Here is a 17,933-nt window from a genome sequence, read left to right on the forward strand (position 1 = left end):
AGTACAGCATTTCTGTAATTACAATTAGCGCACAAGACTGTAGTAGAAGATATTCACTTTAATAGTCACAAAAACAGCACAAGAACATTCAAAACCAACAGTCTCTTGTACATACACAACCAGACAAGGTTTTTTTTTCAACATTAAAACAAATTTTGCATTATAACATTTCCATATAGATATATTTCTATTGGTCAACATTGCATTCACACTGTTATTGTTTTATCACAAGTCGTCGTCGTCGATAGATTTATATACATTCTATATGTAGCATTAATGAAAAATGTTTTTCTTTTCTTTTTTTGGACATGTTAAATTCAGAGGTTTGGAATGCTTGAATGGTTTGTTACAGATCAGACAACAGTGAATAGGATCCGATTGACCCGTCTACTCACATACAACTATATTTATTAAAAAAAAATCTCTTTATTAATACAGAAATCCATCTATCTTACACTTGTAAACAGAACTTACAGAGAGAGGATTCTGCATGCAGACTTTGAGAGGATATCTACATGCAGTTCAGATCTCTCAAACGCTTTTGGTAGAAAAAAAAAGCTTACAAAAAATACCCTAAATGAACATATCCATGATCATACAGTTTATATACAGTTCCACAGTTTCTCTGTACATATATTTTGGACGTTTCTCAGTGTTTTAACACAGCATATGGTGCTCGGACGTGTGTCACATCAGAGTTTGGGTCTATTCTACTTCAATGAAGTCATTTTAAGACACGAAAAAGAACGTTATGAGGTATGTATCAGGGATCTGATGGACACGACCACCAAACCAAACTACAGCGTCTTGTATATACTGTAGCTATATATATATATATTTCTTAGCAGAAAATGGGAAAAACAATGGCAGTGGGGCAGTTGTTTGCAAACCCTTGGGGATCCATTAAATATGAATGAGAATATTGATCTCAACAGTCGATAGCAGTTTATTATTCACCGCCAACTGGTTATTTATCATACGTTGCTAATACGTCCCAGTGACACAAAGTGCTTCACACGTACAGTGTAATGTGCTGTCAAATGTTACGTAACAAAATATATGCTTTGAAATGAAAGCCGCTCTCACACTTCAGATCCACTGGGGGAAACACATAGAAAATTGATTCGATTCACATAATAGATCCCAGGCTTCATTCTTCATTTCAACAAGTCATACAGTATGAATTTGGATAAGGCATGTACCTCACGCCATCTAATCTTAACACATTCTCCCTTTTTTAGTATAAAAATACAAAAGCTAATCTTATATAAAATATCTAGCTTATACTAGATAAATATTTACCAATTATTTGTCAGTTGCTTTTACTGTTTAACTCTGAAGGTAATTATTTAGTTGTGCTGCAGATATTTTCTTGTTGAATTTTCTTTACAGAAAGTCAAGATTATTTCAAATTTTCTATATAAAACTGACCCAAACTACATATCAGCTAAAGGGCGAATCTCGTAAAACCTGTCAAAACATTTCCCAGTCATATGTCACCTCAAAATAAGAAATTATCAATTATATTTTGCTTACAGACAATCTTCATGCCAATTAAGCACTTTTTTAATTTAAGTAATTATATTGCATTGAAGTAATGAGAATTAAGCACAATTTCCACTCAATTCTCATTACTTCAATGCAATATAATTACTTAAATTGCTAATTGTATTAAATATGCATTTACTATATTTATTATTTACTGTATTTATTATTAACTTGCTATGTGAATTACTGTTAAATTAAAAAAATGTATGAACTAAAATGTATATTACATGTATATTTAAAAACAAATCAATGATATATTAATAAATAAATTTATATATATATATATATATATATATATATATATATATATATATATATATATATATATATATATATATATATATATATATATATATATAGAGAGAGAGAGAGAGAGTACTATGTATGTATAAATAAATAAATGAACGAATGAATGAGGATGCATTTTAGTAATTTTTGGGTCAATTATGCTAAATTGGCATCTCACTAGTCCTAAAAAGAAAAATAAACTTTTTCTTTTTGAAAAATGCATTTTTATTTTAAAATGCTGCAGTGATATGTGATCTTTGCATGTTTTAATGAGATTCACCCTAAAATATTTTCAAATATATTGCCACAAGTTTGTTTACATAGGAGATTGTAACCGCTTTATATTTTATATACCATATATAATTTACATTGTTTATTCAGTGTACATATACTGGCTGCTATTTGCATCCATCGACCAGCTTTACTATGAAATTACAATTAGACTCGTACCTTCGTCAGAGCTCTTCAGTACTGAGGTGTTGTGCTTTAGCTGGGAGATGATTTAGGCTCAGAGGTCACCTGTGCTTCCCCTGGTTTCTAGGGTCATCGTCGCCATGAAGCGTTCACCTTAGACAGGATCAGATCTCAGGGTAAAGGGGGGGCATGTAGGACCACTCAGGGCAGTACTTGGAGGCTGATAGTCAACATGCCGCTACAAAAAATTGATTGGCAATGCTAAGACAATCTGAGGCCGTGAGGCAGAAAAGGAAAATATATTTCCTTCCTCTATGAAATCAGACTCATACAATAGTTTAAAGTCAATTAAATTCTTAATCATAATCCTAAACAGAATTAAAATCCTATTTATTTACTTTTCAACAAGTGTTATAACTATATTTACTTGTAAAGGAAAAATGCATGACAGCAGGAATAGATAGGGGCTAGTCTTAACAATATATGTGTCAAAAATACAGGTGCTGGGCTATTATAACCTCAGCATGAGAAGAAGAGGTCAGGAAAGGATGGACTTGGGATAAAATACAAGCAAGTTAGGACAGGTGAGTGGATAAGAGAAGAGAAAAGAAAGAATAATCAGTACATTGTCATTTCTAATGTGCCCACTAAACATTTAGCAATGCATAGCCTGAGAGAAACTAGTGCCTTTACCTTCCTCCTTTTGTTATACATACAATGGCCACCAGGAGACAGTCTTTCCTCAGAGTTAATGCGATAGTCAACCTTAAAACAGGCATGGTTTTGAGATTATCAATTCAAAGTAGCTAAATGGTTTTTCAGCCAAAGAAAAGGTCTAAAACCGAACATAATGGACTTTAAACTAAAAATATACGCTAAAACTATTAAAAATGTGTCAATTGAAATAAAACTGAAATCAAATAAAATATAAATATTGCAAGAAAATTTGAAATGTAGGCTTGGAAAATAAGCTGAACCTTGTCATAAAATGACAAGCACATAAAAAAATAACTAAAACTAACATGAAAACATAAAATATAAAAATAAAAGCTAAAACTAAATATTCATAATTAATATATAAATAATACTAAAATAACACTGCTTGATATGAAGTAAGAGATATATCTGTGTGTCAGGTATAGGGTGATAAAGAGGCAGATTCACCATCTGTGATCATGTTAATATTCGGATTTTGATTTAAAATATTGTCTGGTGAAGGGCAGAGAGATATTAACTATGTGAAAATGTACCTAAATTTACCCACCTACCGAGGCTGATGATAGGAAATGGAGGAAGGTGGCAAAAACCTGAAATCATTCTAATTTAAGTTCTTAAACTAGCTGCAACCGCAAAAGCAAGCAAGCTATTTCTTGTGGCACTGTGCTGGAAAGCCTTGTATTTTACTCTGATAAAATAAAAATTTGTCAGAAAAGTTTGGAATAAAGTTTGGAATTAAAAAACAAAAATTCTGAAATATTATTAGAATTTAAAAATAACTGTATTCTATTTGAATATATTTTAAAATGTAATTTATTTCTGTGATCAAAGCTGAATTTTCAGCATCATTACTCCAGTCTTCAGTGTCACATGATCCTTCAGAAATCATTCTAATATGCTGATTTGCTGCTCATGAAACATTTATTATCAATAATGAAAAACTGTTGGGGTAAATGAATCATTAAAATAATCACAATTGACAGTAGCCATTTATAATGTTGCAAAAAATGTTGCAAAAAATCTATTTCAAATAAATGCTGTTCTTTTGAAATTTCCATTCAAAGGGGGGAAAAAAAAATCTATATATATATATAAACAGCAAAAACATTTTTGCTGTAGCTCATATAGTAGAGCATGGCGCTAGCAACACCAAGATCATGGGTTCGATTCCCAGGGAAAGCAAGAGCTGATAAAATGTAAAAACTATAACTTGAATGCAATGTAAGTCGCTTTGGATAAAAGCGTCTGCTAAATGCATAAATGTAAATGTAAATGTAAAAACTGATTTTTCAACACTGATAATATTAAGAACTTGTAATACGGTAATTGGTAATAACTGAGCACAATATTAGAATGATTGTTGAAGGATCATGTGACACTGAAGACTGGAGTAATGATGCTGAAAATTCAGCTTCGATTACAGGAATAAATTACATTTTAACATATATTGCTAATTTGCTATTGAAAATGGTTATTTTTAATGGTAATAATATTTCACAATAGTACTGTTTTTACATTATTTTTATCAAAGAAATGCAGCCTCAGTGAGCATAGACTTCTTTCAAAAACACTTCTGAGTATGTAGATAAAGTATTGACTAACAAACGAGCAAGCTAAGCTCAAAAGACTCCGCTCAGAAAATCAGGCTGAATCATTTTTCCACCTCGCTGCTTCCCACAGCGCTCAGTTTGTTTAAGGACACTCAGCGAACGCAGCGCTGAGAGCGTCTCTACAAGCACGATTTCATTCACCTTATTAAACATCTACAGCAAAGTCCTTCAACACCCCCGGGACGCAAACAAACCGCTGAAAGAGGCCCAGAAAACGACACACAAACACTCCCAGTTCCAACATCTCTCACTCAGGGCTAGCAAACAATTTGACCTTTCAAGAATAAATAATCCCTTCAAACACTGAATCTTCACAGCCTTCTGTGTTTGCCCTCGCCGAGCCAAAATGGTCAGCAGAGCGAGCGTCCAGACAGTCTGTTGTCCGATTCATGGCACAGACCTCCCATTAAGCCCGAGCGAAGACTCTTTCCGGGAGATGACGGCCTGCCGCACTCGGTGCTGTGCCAAATTAGCCAGATCTTTGCCTGGGAACAAAGCCGGAGTTGTTGGGCATTGACTGATGACTGGGAACTGTGTCCTGTTGTTGCTGAGACTGCAGTGAAGCACACAGACGAGACTGATCTGCTGTCGGCGCTAATCAAGACAGCTGCCTGAGAGCGCGCACAGTCGAGGGAAGATTAGAGGCCCTTCCAGAAGGGTATTACTAATGTGAACGTGCCTTTAGAGAAAAGACTCTGGCTTGTACAGTAATGCTGTTTTAGTAGCGTCTTTAATCACTCACTAGCTGCGACAAAACTAATTGAGTTAGTACCGTATTGACCCGAATATAAGACGATGTTTTTTTTTTGAAATATATCTGAAAAAAACGCGGTCGTCTTATATTTGGGGTCTAGACTTTGACATGTCAATAATACACCCACAACAATAGGTGGCGCCAAAAATGCATAAAACGAGTGTGCCATGAAATATGTAATGTAATGTGTGCTGTAAAGAACGTGAGTGAAAACACTTACAGCGGCATGAGTCGTGACTGTCATGTTAGTCTGATGAGAACAAACTTCCTGTGTAAGTGATTTTAAAACATAAGACAGTACCCAGATTTGAAGACTACAATAAGATTTAACTTCTACTGATAATAAAATTTTGGTAGGCTACTATGAGGTGGATAGCCTAAATGTTATATAATTCAGATGGGCTACCTGTTATTTCAGTGGTATATCAAAAAGTGTATATTTTTCAATGTCATTGTTGGTACATTTTACCAGTATTTACCATACTTTCAAAACAAAAATTAAAATAGGAAAAATATGCAATTTGAAAATAATTTAAGAAAAAATGTGTTTTACAGAGAGAGAAAAAAAAAAAAAGATTTGGTTTTCAAAAAGCCTTTTAACAAAAGGTACATCTGGAAAAAGGGGGGTCGTCTTATAATCAGGGTCATCTTATATTCGGGACAATACGGTATATCTAGTTTAAAGCAAATAGACAGAGTACTATCAATTGCACACTTCCAGCTCACTTACAGACGTGCTGTTTATCACAAACACTGCTTGAACACTGTGTAAAGTGCATGAGCTGAATTCACAAGGTTTCTGGGGAGTTTAAAGACTGACGTTACTGTAGCATACAGTAGGGTACGTTTGCAAATGGAAGTAGTGTTCTATAACTTACCCTATTAAAAATCTTTCTGTCTGAATATAAAATAAATTAAATACAAAATTAAATAAGTTGAAGTACTACAATTACTAAAACTAAACTAAAAATAGAGACATTAAAGGCTCATATAAATAAAAAATAGTTTAATTATAAACTGAAGTACTAAAGTGACTAAAACTAAACTAAAATTTTAAAAAAAATTAATTAAACCCAATAGGCTGAAATAAAATTTTAAAAAGTTTAATAATAAATTGAAGTACTAAAATGACTAAAACTCAACTTAAATGAAAACAAAAATAACAAAAAAAAATTATTAGATGAAAAAAAATTCTTGTTTTTTGTTTTAAGAGATATATTGCATTGCATTATAACTGAAATTAAAAAAGTTTGAAAATATACTGAAGTACTAAAATAAAAAATTAAAGCCGAATAGAAAAAAAGCTGAAAAAAGCACAACAAAATTACAAAAATGTTAAATAATTTTAAATTAAAACTGAATATAAAATAGTAAAAGCTCATTCAAAATATTATTAAATTCTATATTCATATAAACAGTACTAAATAACACTGGCTACTGTAAATGACACAATTCTTGCTGCATACAATTCTATGTCCCGTTATGTAATGCGCTCATCTTGACTAATAAACAAGTGTTATCAGCTGTGACTTTTTAGAATAATATTTTGGTTTTCTTGTCTGAGTTTTGAATTCAGGTTAATGCATAAGTATAGTCAGCATACAGTATACTACATTTATGCTTCTGCATTTATGCTTTATCCAAATAATTCTACACTTTCTTATCATTTCCTGCATTCCCTGGGAATCAAACCCACCTTGGTGTTTGTAATGCCGTGCTGTTTGAGCTACAAGAACGCAGTATGCATGCTAGTATTCCATTGTGAACATAACCACAAACACAGTTATTTAGCCGAATTAAATCTGACCAAGTGAGCAGCAGCAGTAGTTTCTAAATGTGTGGGAATGCAGGTATCACAGTCTCCACTGGTTGCTATAGACGGGCTGCTTGCCTCATTCCACGGTTGCCACGGTGATTGTCTGTTTAATCCTCTCAGTCTGTGCCTCAGAAACACTCGGTGACAGACAGGAATCCCTGACAACAACAACACGGACAGAAATCCATGCAGCCACAGACAAAACCCGCCATTTACTCGCCCTCATTCAAATCTCTTTACTTGTTTCTACATTTATAGTGCTGTTATGGAGCTGTTTTATATGGAAGTATGTTTCCTCCACATAATACATTAAAAGAAAAGGTAAAAATTCAGACTTTTTCCTCACAATTTCAAGGAAATCTGACAATTTTCTCTGAATTCTGATTTTAAATCTTTCAATTTGAATTTTTTTCTATGATTTCTGAGTTTAAATCTTACAATTCTGATTTTTTTTTTTTAATTGAGTTAACTTGCAAATTTGAATTTTTTTATATGAATTCTGAGTTTAAATCTTGCAGTTTTGAATTTTTACATTTAAATTCTGAGTTTAAATTCTAAGTTTAAATCCAAATTCTGAGTTTACATCTCACAATTCTGATGTTTTCTCTGAATTCTGAGTTCACGTCACAATTTTGAATTTTTTTTTCTCCAAGTTCTGAGTTCACATCTCACAATTCTGATGTTTTTCTCTGAATTCTGAGTTTAATTCTTGCAATTTGGAATGTTTTTCTATGAATTCTGAGTTTACATCCCAATTCTGATGTTTTTCTCTAAATTCTGTTTATTGTTTATTATTAGTTATTATTTAGTTTTTGAAATTCTGTTGAAATTCTGTTTGTTTTTTTTTGAGTTTCTGAGTTTAAGTCTCCTAAATTTATTATTATTATTTTTTTTTTTTTTGGTTTTCACCACCCAATTAAAACAAAAAAAAATCTCACAACTCAAAAATGAGTATCTCACAATTTTTAATTATTTTTTATTTTTTTTTTTTCAGAATTGCGAGCGAAAAGTCAGAATGGTGAGATATAAAGTTGCAATTACCTTTTTTAATTTTAATTTTTTTTTTTTTTTTTATTCCATGGGCTCCCATAGTTTTTCCTTTTTGGAGCCTGGCAATAAAAATCACCTTCAAAACTGCAGCTCAAACATTTTTACAAATATCTCCTTTCTTCCGCAACAAAAGAAAGGAAGTCATCCCCGACATCCATGACAATGTCCTTTTTAAGTAATCTGTTCCTTTAACTGGCTTGTCTGTAAAACATCTTATCTTGCAGTCATGTCACTGCCAATTAAAAGATTCACTAGTTTCATTTTGGAGACATTAATTTGCCCCTGGAGTGCATCAGACAGTCTGCAGCGGGCCGGCTAACTCTGAGCTTACACTGAGCTAATAGTCTGTCGATTAACCCTGCAGGACTGAGAGAGAGAGGACAGCAGAAGATGGAGGAGAGGAACCAAACCTCGCCGTCTTATCTCTTCCTTTTCTCTGTCTTTCCACCCAATTTTTTACTTCCCTCCCTCAGGGTTTGCACGCAATCTCTCTCCTCTCATTCTTTCGGGATGGATTTTGGGGAGCGCTGACTTTGCGAGTTGCCCTGATAGATAGAGACTGTGCAACATCACAGGAACACTGCAGTCTTACCTTTCTTCTTCACTCTTCTGTACATTATTTGATTAAATGGTCCTCTTAACGTTAAGTGATTTTAAATGAGAAGCTGTTTATAAGCGTAAAGTGAAATCAAAACTGACCTAATTTACTTTTTAAAAACACATTTCTAATCATTTTATCCATGATTTACCCATTTTGATTCAGCTGTTTCTTCATGGTTTAGCCGTTTTGTGTGAAATAAGCATAAAGTAAAACCAAAGTTCACCCTATTAACTTTCTTAATAAACATTCCTGGTCTTTTAACCCACGATTTAGCCATTTTGTGTCAAATAAGCATAAAGTGAAATAAAAATATCACCCTATTTACCTTCTTAAAACACATTCCTGGTCTTTTTGTCCACAGTTTAGCCGTTATATCTGAAATAAGCATTAAATAAAATCTAAATTCACCCTATTTACTCTCCTAATACACATCCCTAGTCTTTTAATAGACTATTTTAACTGTTTTGTGTAAAATAAGCATAAAATAAAATCTAAATTTACCTTATTTACTTTCTTAATACTCATTCCTGGTTCTTTTGTCCATGATTTAGTATATATTATTCCCAAAAAATATTTTTTTGCCCTTATTCTGCTATAGAGCGACCCACTTTTTACAATCCAATCAACTCCTATGGATAGAATCTCAACCGTTTTCCCCCCATAAATATGTCAGATTAGGAAAGTAAAATGAAAAAAGTAATTTCATGTTCACTTCAACATATTCTACAATAAATGCCTTTTTTCCAGGTTGGTAGCTAGCAAAACCTGACCATGATCAAAGCGCATGTCTCATCTCCAATTCCTTCTCTTTTCCAACCGATCTTTCAAAAGTTGTGACACATTAAAGCATCACAGTGACAATGTCATAAAGTATCTAGGTCACGTATGCCATCTCACCTTGACCTGTCCTGTCATAAGTACAGTGAAGGCACAGCACAAAAGCTTCTTTCGGCTGGGATCTGACAGCTTGAGTACTCATCAAAATGTAGTGCTTCAGACCAATATAGTTACTTGAAGATAATAGACAGAGTGAAAGAGACTGAAAAGAAAACTCAAAGATGGCACAAGGACAGGGACTTCAGTTTGCCGATTAGCTGGCATCATTAGGACTTCATTAGTCTTAATTAGTCTCTGAAATATTTAAGGACATTAAGGCCTGAAAAATAATCTACAGTTTAAAAATTTTGAGGTCCTTTTTTTTTTTTTTTAACCAAATTAAAACATTTATTCATCAAGGATACATTAAATTGATCAAAAGTGACTGCAAAGAAACTTCTTATTTTACAAACGATTTCTAAGTCAAGAAATGCAGTTCTATTGAACTTTCTATTTACAAAATAATCCTGAAAACAGAAACATATTACAGTTTCCAAAAAAATATGAAACAGCACAACTGTTTTCAACATTGATAATAATAAGAAATGCTTCTTGAGCAGCAAATCAGCATATTAGAATGATTTCTGAAGGATCATGTGACACTGAAGACTGGAGTAAAGATGCTGAAAATTCAACTTTGCATCACAAGGATAAATTACATTTTAAAACATATTCAAACAGAAAACCGCTATTTTAATTTCTAATAATATTTCACAATATTACAATTTTTTTGGTATTTTTGATCAAATAAATGCAGTCTTGGTGAGCAAAAGAGACTTTTCATGTTAACCAACCCCAAAGCTTTGAATGATAGCGTATGAGAACACTGCCTTCGCATCTGTGTACTTGCGTAACATAAATTTCAGGCCTAAATGTCTATTTTTTTTCCTCCTAGAGTAGAAACAAGCTACAAATCAAGAGAGAAATTTAGCGACTGTCTTTTGGCATTGTTCCCTGGCATTGTGATACACTATATTGTGCTGTTTTGTTGTTCTGGAAGAATAGTTCATGTAGCATGGAAGAGAAAAATACATAATCTGTGAGCATACGGGGAAATCAGAGGACTTGTGCATACTGAACCCCATCGCACAGTGGAAACCATAACATCTGTGCAGCAACTGGGAGACGTAGCAGCTTATATGGAAGTGCGTGCTCGGCTGCAAGTGTTACAGTCATTGGAGTCGACGGATGAGTTTGACTCGTGCCGTTTAGCGCAGAGAAGAGGTAAAGTCAGCGAGAGCGAGCGTCAGTCGGCCGATAGCAGGGCGCAGCTATTGTTAGAAGTGGAATACCTGCTGCTGACCCTGCTGGAGCTTTGGGAATTCCTCCTGCTGTTTCCTGCTGCGGCGCTCCAGGCTGCTCTGCTGCAGGTGCCGCAGACGGGACGCGGCAGATGGCTGCACCAGTTTGGCGGAGCCCGGAGGAGTGCCTACAGGCTGAGAACCAGAGACAACAAACGTGAATAAACAACAGCAGGCTGGGCTGGGTAGGAAAATGACCGTGTTTGTTTAAGTCGTGGGACTGAGTTTGAATAATTCACGTTTGTTGGAAGAAGAGCGTCACAATGAAAGCTCTGCTCCAAAACCCAGTGAGCTGCCCAGCATCTCTGCTCCTGATGAGAATGAAGGCTGTTGTACACAATTTTCTGAAGAATATGTGAGAGTTGGATTATAATTTTGATTGCTTTAAGGAAGGAAACATGTCACTTTTAGATATCAAAAATCTCCAATGTCTTGACCCAATTTGTAAGCTGTTAGTAGAATGGAAGTCCATATAAATAATAATTATTATTATTAGCATTAGCATTAATATTTACTATTAATAAAAAGTTGTTATTATTATTATTATTATTATTATATAAAATTGTATTTTAATCGCTTTATTATATAATATTATATAATAAGACATAAAAATATGTGAAATGTGAGAAAAAAATGCAAATATTATTATTAACTGGATAGCAATAATTCATTTATTGTTATTAATATTGACTGATTAATAGCTTAATATTCAATTGCTTTATTCAATATTATATAATAAGAAATATAGTTACAAGGTGAGACATACTACTACTAATAATAATAATATAGTAATAATTTAATAGTAATAATTCATTCATTTATTATTAATAATATTAATTGTTATTATTATTATTGCTGTTATTATTAATAATAATAATAATACTTAGTAATACTGCTTAATACTTATAATAGTTATAATCAAATAGTATATGCTATATATTTAATAAGAAATTAAAAAGAAAGAACAGTTAGTTACAATGTGTAATTAATTTATTATTATTAATATTGACTATTATTATTATTATTATTATTATTAATTGCTTAACACTCAATTGCTTTATTCAATATTATATTATATAAGAAATAGAAAAATTTAGTTACCATGTGAGAAATAATATCTAACAGTAATAAATGATTAAATAATAATAATAATAATAATAACAGACACTCAGTAATACTGCTTAATTCTTAGTTGCTTTGTTATTATATAATATTATTTAATAAGAAACAAAAACAATTATTTACAATGTGAGAAATAATAATAATAATGTTATATGTGGTATGTTATTATTAATAGTGTAAATATTATTAACAATAGTAGTCATTTATTAATATTGTTTATTATTATTATTAAATAAATTATAATTATTAATAGATAAATACTTAATTGATTTATTTAATATTAGATAATACTATTAAATAAAGCATTTAAGAATTTTTTTTTTTTTTCTTAAACACATTATAAAATATGTGTTACATTATGTTATTGTAAGTCTATGGGATATTTTCCCCGATTTTAATGGCAGCTGGGTTACAATAATACAAAATAAAATACAAATTTATTCAGCACTGAAAATCAAAAGACAATAAATCTGTCTAATTGAAATGACACCATTTCATGTATATTTGTCTGTACTACAAATTATGCCGTTAGCTTAGCGTCATGATCCATTACAGTCCGGTTCGGTTGCTGCATATGTAGACAGAGACGCAGTTCGCTAGGTTTTGGATCAGAGCCATGAAACAGAAATAGAAACACTAATTGAATGAAAGAAAGAGACACAGGGAATCTCTACAGAGCAGCATGCAGCAGTAGTGTTGACTGACACCCTGCATGTGTGCGAGGAAGCTGATATTAGCAACTCTTTCACACTTCTTTCATTGTGAGACATTAGTAGTACTCATCACAATACATCTCTGCAGGCTGTCAAGATACACACACACACACACACACACACAGGCTGTCCAGATATCTCAAATGATAACGACCAGTTTTCTTCTTCAGACATCCTGAATTCACTGGTCAATTTCGCTATGGTTTCCTGTAATGAATGGCTTGTCGATACAGTAAACTGAACAGGTGAAAATGAGGCAAGTACATAGTTAAGAAATGCTGTCGAGACTGATGAGCGGGTAAAGTCAGGAGTTCATTTAGACCGCAGTAGCTGACATGTTTTTTGTGTTGTCTGTTTGTTACTGGCTCTTGAAGGTTTTGCTTTAAAGACTTTAAGCTTGTTAAAATTGATTTGTTACCACAGTGTCACAACATTACTGTCACTGTGCAGAAGAGGCACAGCTTGACATAACAAAAGATAGAGAGAGAGAAGAGATGACCTTGACTGATATAACGCTGTTTATTCCAACAGCTTAGCTTCAAAAGAAAACAAGTGAACTGTCTTTTGTCAGAATGTCAAAAATGACAGATATAATAATTATTTGCATGTACATTTTGCTGTTACAGAGTTGCTATTTTTTTTTAAACATATTAAGCTTTTTTTTTTGCTTGCTTTGAAGAAATGTGTGACTTTGCATAAAAAATTATGAGAGATATCTTAAACTCCCAGTGTGTTGACCCCACCAGTATTAAGTGTGGAAGCTCATTTTCACCTAAGAGTAAAAATAAAATGAATTGTGAGAAAGTTCAAATTAAGAAATAGTCACATTGTGAAACATAAAATTATTAATAATAATAATAATAACACATATTAGATCATGTAAAATTGTATTGCTTAATATTCTATAATATATTATTAATTAAAGAAATTAAGAGATACATTTGCAATTTTGAGAAAATGTTTTAATACTGAATCATTTCATAATGTATATTTATAAGTGTATATTTATAATATTCATAATTATTTAGAATTAAATGTATAATTACTACATTATTAATTACAAATCAATTATAATTATTATTACTGTAAATATGATCATTATACAGTATTTAATGGCTTAATACTTAATAGTAATATAATATAATATTAAACTAAATTAATTAATTACTAATATTCAACTTAATGTTTATTTAATAATAACATATGTATAATATTTAATTGCTTAATTGCTTTTATTATATTATATAATATTATAATAATATAAAATATATCAAATATAATATATTATTAAATAAAGCAATTAAATGTTAAGAAATTAAATGCTACACAATAATAATATTTTATTTATTATTGTATTATATTACATTATATTATAAAGAAAAAAAAATATTTTAGAAAATTTTAGCCATTTTTTAGAAACTATAAAATCTCTGAGGTGGAAACAGACTTTCACATATCACGTATAACAAGTTAAGAAACACTTAAAAAGGTTAGAAAAGCATGTTTAGTTCACAATGTGTTTTTATAGCCGGGTTTCAATACCAGCCCTCATTCAAGCCGGCTCATATCATGCAGTAGCACAGCTGGTTAAAGACTTCAAGAGATGACAGATTAATAGGTTTTGTGTCAGAGTGCATTAGTAAGGTTCAGGAAAAACCTCAATGCCAGACGTTATAGGGAGGCCTGAGAGGAAGGACTGGCAGTTAACACGTTACCTCTCTCCACAGAGAGTTGCTGATCCACTGGCCTGCCCTGTCAACATTGTTAGGAGTGACCTCAGCAGGGCTTTGGGCCTCAGCAGTGACCCTCAGTCTCACTGGGGCTCTCTGAAACGCCTGTCGTGTTGGTGTGTTTGGATTAGTGCATTGACATGTTTAGGTTTGGAGGAAAATGAACAACACATTATTTCCAAATCTGCTGTATTAAAATTTTGGCAAAGCAAAAAAATGCTTTCTTGTCCATTTACTGAATAACAGACCAATCAGGAATTAGTTAATGAACCTCAATGTCATTCTATATGTAGATACACACACTACATGGTGATAAGAATAACAGCTGTATCTCAGCTTTTTACCTCCAGCTCTGCCATTATCTTCTCATCTTCATCCTCATCTTCCTTCATCCCAGAAGCAGCGATGACCGGAGGTGTGGATGACGGTCGGGGCCCGTCGGAGGTCGACGGACGTCTCAGTTTGACGGGAGGCGTCTGGGATTGAGTCGGTACTTCAGCTTCCTCTCTGTTCTCCATCTTCTACAAAAATAAGACGTGTATGAAAGTGCAACCTAATAAACATCTGCAGGCACAGCAAGATATGAAGCACAAGAAATATTAACAGTTGCAGCAAAGGAAATAAAGCTTTAATTTACATTTAACAGCCAAACAAGTGCAAAGTACATTTTAATTACTTTGTAACTGCTTATAACAAAAGCATTTGAATTTGCTACTAAGCTACTGCTCCTTGAAATATGGTTCAATTATCACCAAACTGGTTCAGATGATAAGTTTACCAAGCAGAAATGACTGAACAGAGTTTTGATATTCCTTTTTGTTCACAAGTTATGATGACGTAAATCTAATCATTGTGACCAAAAATTTGAATATATAGAAAAGAATACATGCTATATCTTGGCAAAACTTCAATCTATCAAAATGAAAGTTGGCACACTTCATCAGCACCATGATCTGAGGGTACATGCCAAATTTGGGAACAACACCAACTACAGGTCATGAGATCAATGTTAAAAAGTTATGATGATGTGAGTCTAGTGATTTTTGACCCACAATTAAAATGTATAGATGGAATAGACGCTATATCTTGGCAAAACTTAGATCTATTGAAACAAAACTTGGCACACTTCATCAGCACCATGATGTGAGGGTACATGCCAAATTTGGGAACAGCGCCAACTACAGGTCTTGAGATCAGTGTTCAAAAGTTATGATGACGTGAATCTATTAATTTCTTACACAAAATTAGAATATATAGGCTAGAAGGAAATAGATGCTATATCTTGGAAAACAATGGTCTATTGAAACAAAACTTGGCACATTTCATTAGCACCATGATCTGAGGATACATGCCAAATTTGGGAACAGCACCAACTACAGGTCTTGAAAACAGTGTTAAAAAGTAATGATGATGTGAGTCTAGTGATTTTTGACCCACAATTAAAATGTATAGATGGAATAGACGCTATATCTTGGCAAAACTTAGATCTATTGAAACAAAACTTGGCACACTTCATCAGCACCATGATCTGAGGGTACATGCCAAATTTGGGAACAGCACCAACTACAGATCTTGAGATCAGTGTTCAAAAGTTATGATGATGTGAGTCTAATGATTTTGACCTAAAATTAGGATATATAGAGTTCATTTGCAAAAACCGATAAACCCCACTTTAAAAAAAAAGAGCTGATTGCCGTGCATTATTCTCCACATATAGCGCAAACCCTAAACACGTTTTGTCAAAAAAGCCGGTATTGTCCACTTTCAAGGCATCACGAGTTCATGTTTTACTGCAGAAGCGCGTTACAATGGTGAGGGAAAAGCTCCGTGTAGCTATTGCGTGTAACGTTTGTCAGGCATCTACATTATCATCTGAGGAGATTACAAAGATTAAACGAGTGTTTTTAAACTCTAAAACATGAAATGAGGAGTTATCTGCTTTTGCTATAAAACAAACTTTTATTATGTTAAAAAAAAAAAAAACACTTTCAGTGAACAAACAAATCAAATTTTAATCAAAACAACCCAACTGCAGTTTGATTGATATTACTTGGAATGCGCAAGAAAAAAACCCCCGCGATTTCTGAGTTATCGGTTTTTGCAAATGAACTCTTCATATATAGAAGAGAATAGATGCTATATCTTGACAAAATTTGATCTATTGAAACAAAACTTGGCACACTTCATTAGCACTATAATCTGAGGGTCAGAGCCAAATTAGGGACCAGCAAATCCTACAGGTCATGAGTTCCAAAAATGGCTATTTTTGCTCATAACTTCATGAGCTTTTTGTGTTCTTTGCGTCATGTTGAATCTATTGATACAAATTTTGCCAGAATTGGATGAATGTTGCCTGTGAGCCATTTTGAAATTTGTTGCAAACTATTTTATTTTTTAAATGCTTTAAATGTATCCACACAAAATTTGGTACAAATAATCAACAGCATGCCCTTAACATGCCTGAAAAATGTAAAGACATCGTCAACTAACATTCAATAGAAATAAGGCTTTTTACAAAAATGCTTAGCTTTTGAAAATTGTGGTTCACCTTCACACTCTTGTTTATGGTGATGACTTCTCCACTGCTGTTGGTCGTGAGCCCAAGGCCTGATGGGAAACTCCGTCGCGGAGGAGGAGGGGGTGGAGACTTGGACGGCTTCTCTGTACGATACCGTGGCACTGTCAACTCCCCTGATCAATCAATCAAATCAATCAATAAACCTATTAATTTGTCTAATGATCAGTCAAATCATAAAACAATATAGCCAAAATCACAAGGCAGTTTCCGTAGTTCTTGGCGCAATGATAGCGTAACCTAACCTGATCCCCTGCGTGGGATGCCGTCTTTGCTGGGTGGTTTTGGTGGGGTTTTGCTGGGCTGATGTTCAGGTGTTAAGCTAGGAGTGGAGGATGTTGAGCCGGGCGCTGGGAGGGAGGACATCTGGGGTTTTGGCGGTACAGCCGGTTTCGTGATCTGCTTGGCGGCGAAGTCCAGATCTGGAATGGCCTTCATCAGCTCAGCTTGAGTTTCCTCCAGCAGACGATTGATGTCTTGAGCGCTGAACTGAGTCAAACTGGCTCTCTTCTCCTCCCAGTCTCGCTCTGCAGCCTAAAGACACACACCCACATGTGTTATCACGCAGAGGTTCCCAAACTTTAAATAAATCTCAACCAGGGATGTGATGCATGTTTTTAGAGTGCCGGGTTTTGGAGAGAGGAAAAGACTAAAGTTAACAAAATGATTCAAACCTTATAAAATTGCAATATTAATGTAAAAGAAAAAGTTACATTAATTTGATTATATTTATAGTACTTTTAAAACTTTCAGGTCTGGAAATCACCATAAAAAAAAAACAGTCCAACCTTAAAAGATTTATAATATTGTACACCATA

The 17,933-nt window shown here is 33.3% G+C and overlaps 1 protein-coding gene across 9 annotated transcripts in view; it reads right to left on the reverse strand.

The window, feature by feature from the left end:
- Positions 1-43: 43 nt before the first annotated feature.
- srcin1b (SRC kinase signaling inhibitor 1b) overlaps positions 44-17,933 on the reverse strand; it is a 64,938-nt gene continuing 47,048 nt past the window's right edge. For 3 of the 9 annotated variants that reach the window (XM_058764909.1, XM_058764907.1, XM_058764908.1), the window contains 6 exons: positions 17,361-17,649; positions 17,089-17,231; positions 14,885-15,061; positions 14,526-14,645; positions 10,967-11,110; positions 1,868-3,015 (listed from right to left, as the gene is read on the reverse strand). In XM_058764909.1, the coding sequence (XP_058620892.1) occupies positions 2,869-3,015; positions 10,967-11,110; positions 14,526-14,645; positions 14,885-15,061; positions 17,089-17,231; positions 17,361-17,649 (1,020 nt within the window). In that variant the 3' untranslated portion in view covers positions 1,868-2,868. Of the gene's footprint in view, positions 1,099-1,867; positions 3,016-10,966; positions 11,111-14,525; positions 14,646-14,884; positions 15,062-17,088; positions 17,232-17,360; positions 17,650-17,933 lie in introns of those variants that run through there. The other 6 variants (XR_009269014.1, XR_009269015.1, XR_009269013.1 and 3 more) reach the window with 6 other exon arrangements.

This window comes from Onychostoma macrolepis, chromosome 24, assembly GCF_012432095.1.
Source record: "Onychostoma macrolepis isolate SWU-2019 chromosome 24, ASM1243209v1, whole genome shotgun sequence".
NCBI classification, from domain to species: domain Eukaryota; kingdom Metazoa; phylum Chordata; class Actinopteri; order Cypriniformes; family Cyprinidae; genus Onychostoma; species Onychostoma macrolepis.